The sequence below is a fragment of the Tuber melanosporum genome (assembly GCF_000151645.1).
Source record: "Tuber melanosporum whole genome shotgun sequence assembly, scaffold_46, strain Mel28".
In the NCBI taxonomy this organism is placed as follows: domain Eukaryota; kingdom Fungi; phylum Ascomycota; class Pezizomycetes; order Pezizales; family Tuberaceae; genus Tuber; species Tuber melanosporum.
The window spans coordinates 288,019-296,856 of record NW_003299091.1 but is presented as its reverse complement, the minus strand read 5'-3'; the positions used below and the strand labels follow the sequence as shown (position 1 = coordinate 296,856).

General features: G+C 47.3%; 1 protein-coding gene; it reads right to left on the bottom strand.

Moving 5' to 3' along the window:
* Positions 1–3,220: 3,220 nt before the first annotated feature.
* On the bottom strand, positions 3,221–4,700 carry GSTUM_00008389001 (uncharacterized protein). XM_002840014.2 has 2 exons: positions 3,866–4,700; positions 3,221–3,810 (listed from the first exon to the last, which is right to left on the bottom strand). The coding sequence occupies exons 1-2, from the start codon at positions 4,612–4,614 to the stop codon at positions 3,333–3,335; spliced, it is 1,227 nt and encodes a 408-aa protein (XP_002840060.1). The 5' UTR covers positions 4,615–4,700; the 3' UTR covers positions 3,221–3,332.
* Positions 4,701–8,838: the final 4,138 nt, after the last annotated feature.

Here is an 8,838-nt window from a genome sequence, read left to right as displayed (position 1 = left end):
CTACTTAAGTATATGCGAGTTCTCCTCTACTCTGGCAATCAACTACCTCTCGAGATCAGGACTTAATTGAGTCAAAAGCTGTAGCTTAACAATTTTAAGTTTCACTGATTTGTTTAAGTTTCACTGATTTGTTTCTTCAAACTCTACTGTTGAGACTTTGACATTTATTATATTTGTTCACTTTTGCAGAAGAATTCATTTCGGTGCAGTCGCAACCTCAGGATCCATCTTCCCCGAGTGAGCCCCCATTACACAAATACGCCCAACCACACATCTCATCATACATCACATGCATGCTCAGAAATTTCCCCCTCTGCATCTACCATCACTGTTTTCAGATCTTACATTCTTACGAGATGAGATAGCAGGTCTTGGCGGTACTGCTCAGTACATATTAGATGGTGTGCTTGTACGAGTATTTCAGCCGGTAAACTTTTCTTCTCCCTCCCTCCGTCTCTCCCCTCCTTTCCCTTCCTCCCCGGTATTTATTTCCTTTTTCTCTATTGCAGCTTGAAGGACTCTTGGCGGTTTGAGCGAAGTTAAAAAAGTTACACCTATCATAGACATACATAAGGCCATATCCTGATCCAATTTAGTAAAGATATCTCGATCTTTTATTAGTTTTCTTGATAAGAGATCGGCTTTTGGGTCTAGAATTGCCTTTCAGAAGGAGCTTCACCCTATGAGCGATGTTCTTTCTTTTCATTTAGTCGGCTGATGACTACTAAGACACCCGGGGGATTCTCTCGACTTCGCAATTGTTTTTAAAGTCTCAATGTTTTCCCCTCTGCTTCCGGAGTCGCAAAGTCCCCATCCACCCTAGACCTTGTAAACCTTCTATCGCAACCCGACCCACCCACCATGGCACAAGTACAGTACAACCGCGCTTAATCAACAAGTTGCTGTTGCAATCCGAGAAAACAAATACAGATCTATGATCTCATTAACCCAATTTTTAGGCTTAAAGGCCCATCATCGAGGGTAATTGTTGTCTACTCCAGTCGTCCAACCCAACTCGATGATCCCGGCTGGTTGGAGCCACGGGAGGGCAGGGGTGTCTCACACGATTGACAAGTGCTATGTTCCCATTCGTAACCTTTGTGGCCGTACCGGTACATGCCCATTCGCTCGTTCATTCTTGTCTTGGGGGTGGAGGGCGCAAGGGGCTCTTTGAGGAAAATAATAAAGCCATTTTATTACTTATTCTCTCATGGGGTTAGCGCTCAAGTGCAACCACCACGAGCCCGATACCCAGGTCATACTGATCCAGGATGCCCATAACTTTACTCATGCGGAGTCGCCGACGCGCAGCTCTCTGTGCCACGGTGGGTCTGAATAGTAATCGTGTCGCTCTAATCTAACCCAGGAATAGGAATCCAATCAGATACAGGGGCTCTGGAAAGAGAGAAGAACAAGAAAGAAAGAAGAAAAAAGCCCCACTCTCCTCACTTTCCAAATACCCTTTTCATCCCACCTTCGTTGGTTGGTGCGTATCTTGGTTGCTTTTGGGGCTTGCACGTTGCACTGGATGTGTGCGCTGTTGGGTGGAATAACTCAGGTGTTCTGTGCGGAGCGGTTTGGTTGGCTAGGTGGGTGCTGCGGGGGCGGGGCATACCCAAGAAGGCTAGCCTGGAGATAATCGTAACTTGCGTTGTATGATTCACCACGCTACCATTGGCGAGGGATGCGGTCATGCACAGTCACTCGGTGTGTTTGTCCTTCGTGGTATAATATCTTCGCTTCTGCGAGTGGGGCAGAAAGGAAAAGTGTAAGAGAAGTGCACTTGTACGGTACAATATTACTGTCGGCATAGCCACCCGGCAAAAAAAATTTGCCCAAGTTCCACGCGTAGTACGGTACCCACTGAGGCTGCGGTAAACTCCGTCCAAGAGCTGTCTCACGAAGACTTTTGGCCGCATAAGTGCATGTATATGGAGAATTATTATATTCTCCTGTGAATGGGGTTGTCGTCGAGAATAGCCTCCGGGCGCTAGCGGCCGCTAAAGTCTTCAATGGGGGCATAGCGAAGCTGGGCGGGTGAGGAGGAGCAGGGATCAGTGACAGGTGAATTTTTGTTACCCTACTTCAACCAATTCACTTTTTGCCCGCGCGATACCCTTCTTCATCACCCTCCCAGTTTAGTCGTGCCTCCCCTAGTGAAGACTGTACGGTTCGGGTCGGCACGGAGAGGGGTACTCGAGTACGATAGTTACGGTAGTGACGTGAATCTGCAGAAAAATATGGGGTGCTGGATATGCGACCGAACTCTACCCCGAGGAGGGATGAAACATCAGGATTCCTGACTCTCCCGATCCGCTATTATGCATCCATTGGAAAGACAGCGATTGACTTAATCGGCAAAATGCAACCTCAACTTAGAATAATTGGATACAGGTAACAGGCAAGAAGTATCGGAACATGAGACATATTTAATATGGCTAACAGGTAAATAACCGTTGTCTCGTGTTCGGATAATTCTTGCCTGTAACTTGTAAACAGCAATCGTAGCCTAAGGGGGTATGCCACCTCCCGTTAATAGAAGGTCAGGTATCTGCATGTCTGATCCGTCCATGGGGAGAGCCCCGGAACCCTGCTTCCGATCATAACTGACAGGTCGGGTCCATCCCGTGATGCCGTGTGTGTGCCTATCTAGGCATATCATACCACCGCATCGGCAACCGGTAGCCCTAATCTGGTGCCGAAATAGCAGACTCAAGCCGAACCACTGTATCCTACCATTCGTTTCTATTTTTTTTGATGCAGGGCGGGGTCCAATAAATTGAGTATGATAATCGAGTAAGGAAACATGGAGTGCATGCTGCGCTTCGCTGGCCTAGGTGGACTTTTTATTGGTGCGTGCACGAAAGCTCACTTGCTGCTGTGCTTGTACTACGAGCGGGGATCATAGGTTCTCCCGAAACTTATCTTGACAAGAACGTGGCAGGGAAAAAGTGCGCAGCGAATGGGTGGTCGTGGTTTGGCTGGGTGCAGCACTTCCTCTTTGCTGGTGTGCTAAGGGTGGGCGAGTTTACAAACTTGACGTGCGGATGGTAATGGTACGGTACAAATAGAGAAGAAGCCTTGCGCGTAGAGGGGCCTTCGGCGACGAATGACTGGGGACGATAGAGAATGAGGTGCCCGGCCATTCTCGTGGGGGATATGTTTTTGAACAAACGGATTCGCAAAAGTGGAAAGCAAATGGTTTAATCGATCTCTAGAGTAAGAGAGGACGAACCAGAATTTGACTAAATTAAACGTAAAACTTTATAAAACATTAAACCCTCGTAATCGTAGTCGTCACTCGGGCCATCACAAACATTACTGTGCGATACTTAAGCCAAAAGCCCAACCACGACACCAACCAACCCAACCAACCCACCCGCCCAGGCCCCCACCCTGCTGCTACCCCCGGTAAATGCCATGGGCTCACATATTCCACTAATATTGCCTTTAATAAGGTGCACAACTCCGTTCGGGGTAATTACATTCGCCTTCTCGATTACCGCCCCACCAGTAAGCGTGTACACCCCGTCCTTGATCTCAATCGTGATGGTTCCGCCAGCATCTGTAGTATATGCCCTCCCGAGCTCGATGTCGGGAGTATACAATGGTGGGCCCCTGACAATATGGTGCTTGCATGCGCACTCGCTGAGCTCTCCCGACAATGACGAGTCGATGGGGACAAAGGCGGTAATGAGCGGGGTGGTTTCGTAAAAACTTAGGAGTCTGAACCTTCTGAGTGCTTCAAGGAAGGTTCTTTGGGCTAGGAAGGTGAGAGATTGGGAGATGGTTTCTGGGAGGGTCACGAAACTAGATTGGTTGTTAGTTGTTTGTACATTACAATATGCATTGATGGAGTGCTTACCCTGCGGAGACGCGAACTTCGCCCCGGTCGAAGGGGATACTTCTGGGGTTAACATTGACGACCTCTCCAAGACCGCAGGCGAGTCCCAAGACTGATGGAGCTTGAGTAAAAGAAACCATGGGAAGAAACGCCCCAGGTCCAAGGTTAACGACCTCGGGATTGTCGAGGGTAGTCTTGAGAGTGAGCTGGTTGGGGTCTAGGGCGAATGGATCGGGGCCGGATGTTCTGAAATTAGTCGAGACTGCAGTAGAGGCAGCCGGAGACCCGGCCGGGGAGCTTCCCGGCGTAGCGCTTGTTGTGCCAGTGGTCGTTGCCCCGGCGGCCGTTGGTAACGAGACAATCACGGTGGGGCGACCTGTGAGGGAACTAGTGACTTGACGTTTCGCGCGGGCCCTGGGGGCTGGGGTCACAGGTGGCCTGGGGGGCTTGGTCACTGAGACACCTGTGGCAGTATTTGCTGCCATACTCGAGGTTGCCTTTGGGTCATCGCGTTTGAATATGCTCCCTGAGGGCTCTGCGAGTTTTCGTATCACTGCTTCGTTACTCGGGCAGAAAACAGTAAACGGTAGTGGGCCAGGAGGGGGAGATTGGGCAGCTGGGTATCGCTGGAGGAGTTTAAAGTACTCCTGGCAATCTGGCATGCCCTCAAGTACCTCCATGAGGGTCTGGTTGGAGGTAAATTGCTGGCAAGAAACATACGGGGCTAAAGAAAGAAGGACAACCGCAAGTAGCGGAATTGGGAGAATCATTTTGAACGAGGGAGATAGTCAAACGAAGGTAATAATGACGAGAGTGAGCCTTAGTTGCTTGCTCCCTTGTGGTAATTCTGACGTGGAATCCCAGGGGGAAGAGAGAAGAAGAGAGCAGGTAACCAGGGTTATTTATCATAAGATAGTGAATACTTATCCGTGGGCACTTAGATGTCATGCTGTGTTGCTAAAAAAAACCTTGGTTTAATCACAACTTCACCCAATACTTCTCAGGTACCAGAACAATGTGTTAAATTATTCTTTCCTTCAGCTCGTACAAGTATTGTATCCGTCATCTCCTCTCTTGGCTCCAAAGTATTTGGACTTCCCCTGGGGTTCGCCCGATCAATCTACGGTATCCCGATCTGCCCAATTACCATCAATGAAAAGCACAATGGATACTGGCGCTTTCCGAAAGTATACTCGTACCGGGATGGGGGTATCCGAAAAGAGGGGGAGTAAATTTGTATGGGCTCTTCGATGCGCACTTGTGTGATATTGGTATTTCTTCCAAGATTAACCGAGCACAGCGCAAAAGCAGATGTGCGCAAACACCGGAGACAGATAAAACCATCGGACTCTCCGGCGCATTCTGTGAAAATTTCCCTTCGCCAAATCCGCATGCACACAATGCGCTTCTCCCCATTCCAAATTTATGGTTGTACGGTATACAAGGCCTCACAAATTAGAACTCCAGGCAATCCAATTCTTTAGTACATGAACAGATTTTCAAAATTTTAGCCTTGGTTCCGGCTACCTTCCGGGGGTAAAGGCTGGGTAATAGGATATAATTTCACGGGTGATGAGAGAAATAGCCTGTATCCATTTTTTTGCCATGAGGGTTGTCTAGTCTGTTGGCACTATCAGGATTGCCATCTTGGTTCGTGCTCGAGTATGATAGGGGAAATGAAGTCTCCAACCCCTCCCCGATTGGAGAACAACAGCTGTTGGAGTCTGTGGAGAGATCAATGGGAACACTCATTTTTCTAGTGGAAATCCAATCCGGGTGTGTCGCCCTGGTTCGATTCTGCAGAATGAGCTCCCGGATCGGGCAATGACCTTGTCCCCCCAAAGCACCCCCGCAAACAAGAGAGCCTCCGGGCTTCGATTCCTGGTGCTAACATTTTAGGCTTCCCTGTATTTTACTGCGCACAACTCTTTTCGGAACTAGTTCTGTCTTGGATGGACAACTGTAAAAGTTTCCACCCCTCTTGCATAGAGACATATCCGAACCCACAGCAGGGATTGTGACTTTTAGAACGCTTGCCAAACTTAGCAGAGTTTAAAGAAAAAAAGAAAAATCTCTGTGCTTTAGACAAACCAAGTCATTGGCGGACCGAATGGAAAGAAAAATCATCACCCATAAGGTGAAGTTCATTCTGAAAGGGGATTGTAGGCCCCTCAAAACCAACGTTTTGTCAAGAAAACCACGGGGGGATAGAAATCTTTACTAGAGACCTCAGGGATAGTGGCGTGTGACTACTTGAATCTTTTTGGTCGCATATCCAAGATGTTTCTCCTGCGGCCCGGGAAGGATAACTAGCCGAGACAGTACCGCAGACTGCAGCACTGGCTGCAAAAAAGAAGCTCAAATACAATACCCCAATAAACAGCTCCCTTTAGTCACTCTCCGGTAGGCGAGTGACAGTTGTCTCATGTCCCCTCTTCCAAACCCAGGCAATTCGGCCCTAAATAGACGCAATCCTGGTACTCCTGTACTGATTTGGAGGAAGCGAAAGAAAAGAAAGAAAGAAAAAACACACTGGTACCAATACGAAGTGTGAAACTTGCTATGCACTAGAGATCTTTCGCTCCTATTGGCGCTTAGTGCTTTGAGATATTTGCATTTTTACGAGCTAAACCGCGAAACAAGCTGAGGAGATCCTGGGGCACAAATCCTCTTGGCGTGCGCAGTTCCAGTGGCCCATTCAGGGATCTGCGCTGCACTTCAACCCTCTTAATGCCTTATTATTAAGGTGCCAATTTTGTATTTCCCCAACTAATATCGGGATGTGCATGGTGGGTACAAGTACAATCACAAAATTTTATTGTGTCGCCTATCGTATCTACCGTAGCCTGCTCGAGTAGAGGCACAATATCCATTCCTTTTACTCAGTTAATGTACTCTACTCAACTATGATACCGCTTATTTTTTTTGCTTTTTTTTTTTTGCTTTTTTTTTTTGCTGATTTGCTTATTCTGCTATCAGCTACTTCTCGGGGGATTGGAAATCGGCTGAACTGTTTCCTGGGCGTGTTGTTAATTGGGGAGTGCTCGTGAGTTCTCGCAATTAAGTTACATCGTCTCACAAGAGTTGGGACTTTTAGAAAAGTGGCTTTGAGTATTCTAAGGATCTCTTACCCATTTTAGTCGCAGTGCTTGAGATCAACAAATATTTGCAATGCTGTTAGCAGGTTCAATATATTGGCATTATCCTAGTCTCGCCGAACCGGCATACAACCAGGTGGAGTGTTTTGTTAGTTACTCCTGCAGAAAATCTTGGTATCGGTATTCTGCTCGTCATTATTCCATCCTCGCATTTCTTGGGGTAGGTAGAACTTGGAGCCGGAATACCGAATAGGTGGATCGAACTGGTTGTCAGGTTCGGCTGACGCTAATATGCCACACCAAACAATATTCCAAAAACCCAATCCTCTGCCGCAAAAAATATTGCAATTGGCTATATCCGCCAGGTCGCTAATCGCGGGGTTCAGGGACAAAAGGTTCTTGGGAAAAATTAGTGCTATCCTGGCACTGTATAGCCTGAGCTTTTTGGATCTGTTGGGTCTCATTCCCTGATATTCGTAATTCCTTTGACTCGCCAGGCTAAACCTCTCGTGGGTTGATGTCGCGATTTACAGGGATAATCCGATAGTGTGCCGCAAGAGCTTTTACGGTACCTCAACTCTTGCTTCGTGTGCCTCATGAGAGGCTGTATACTAGTCTATGGGCTGCGCCTCTGCAGCATTATTTTCGTAGTTGAGATATATCAAGGCCTGGGGAAATAAGAAACAGAGATAGGAGTAAGCTGTTGGGGTTGTCCCGGGTTTTAGATACATGGAATCTGTTAGAGTTGATAGAGGGAGAATTAGTTGTGGTTGGTCGTTGAAGTTACGGACATGTTCAAAAGGGTTTCTTCTGTTCTAGGGTTATGGTAATTTACGGTGAAGCTTCTGCGGAGATGCCTTTCCCTTGTTGTCACAAGAGCACTCAAGAGAATTGGGACAAGCATAGAGGAGAAAAGAAATGTGTGGTAATCAATGGAGGGTGAGGGTGATTTCACTTTGGTTCATGCTCCGGTCTTTATCGTTACCGTAGTTGAGAGCGAGGGGACAAGAGGAGGACGGAATTTATAACTATACAAGCACCCAGGAATATTTTTTCGTATCATACAAGACAGGGATTATTTTGCGGGCAAACCTAAGTTAACTCCGTGAAAACATATTCTCGGGTGCTTGTAACTTTGCTACCTTTCCTACAGTTACCTGTACTCAATAACGATCGGATCCCATTCTATTCAACTCACATTACTGCTACGCCATTTATTAGTTTCTCCCCCGGGAAAGTTGATCCATCATGCATCACACGGTATAAAAAAACGCAGCCTTACATCCGGTTTCTCAAATGAATATCATATATCCATAGATTGGCTGCCGGGGCTGGGGAGACTTACTTTAGGAGTCTCAGCTCCATCGAGAAATTGGTGCTGATCACCAACTCAGGATTTCCCCATCAACTCGAGGTCTAGAATCTGCCGTAAAGAAAAGAAAAAAAAATATATTTCATACTAGTCTCCCATAACTCGGCAGTATACATCGAGCCTCAGCTGATCTCTAGCCTCCAGGGTTCCCCCCAAAATCGAGTATCGTGCCTCACCTGTGGCATGAGCAGAAGATTGCTTTGAGACCTGCAGGAGAGGTGTAAGGTTTAGCCAATCAGGGACTAAATAAAGCACACAGATAACGAGAACAAAGCAACCCTTATTACTTTTCACCCAACGATACCCTTCGTGTGGTGGGGGCCCATGTTAGAAGTTGGACACCATTACTCAAACAGCCTGTCATGTAGGGAAGTTTGAATCTACTTACATGAAGCCTAGATTTGCCAAAGGCTTTCGCGACTGGTAGGTTTCCCTTGAAGTGCTAAGGTGGAATTTCAGGATATATTTCTCCCTCCCCCTCCCCCTCCCCCATTTGGAGTGAGAAACTTAGTCCCGATATCTAT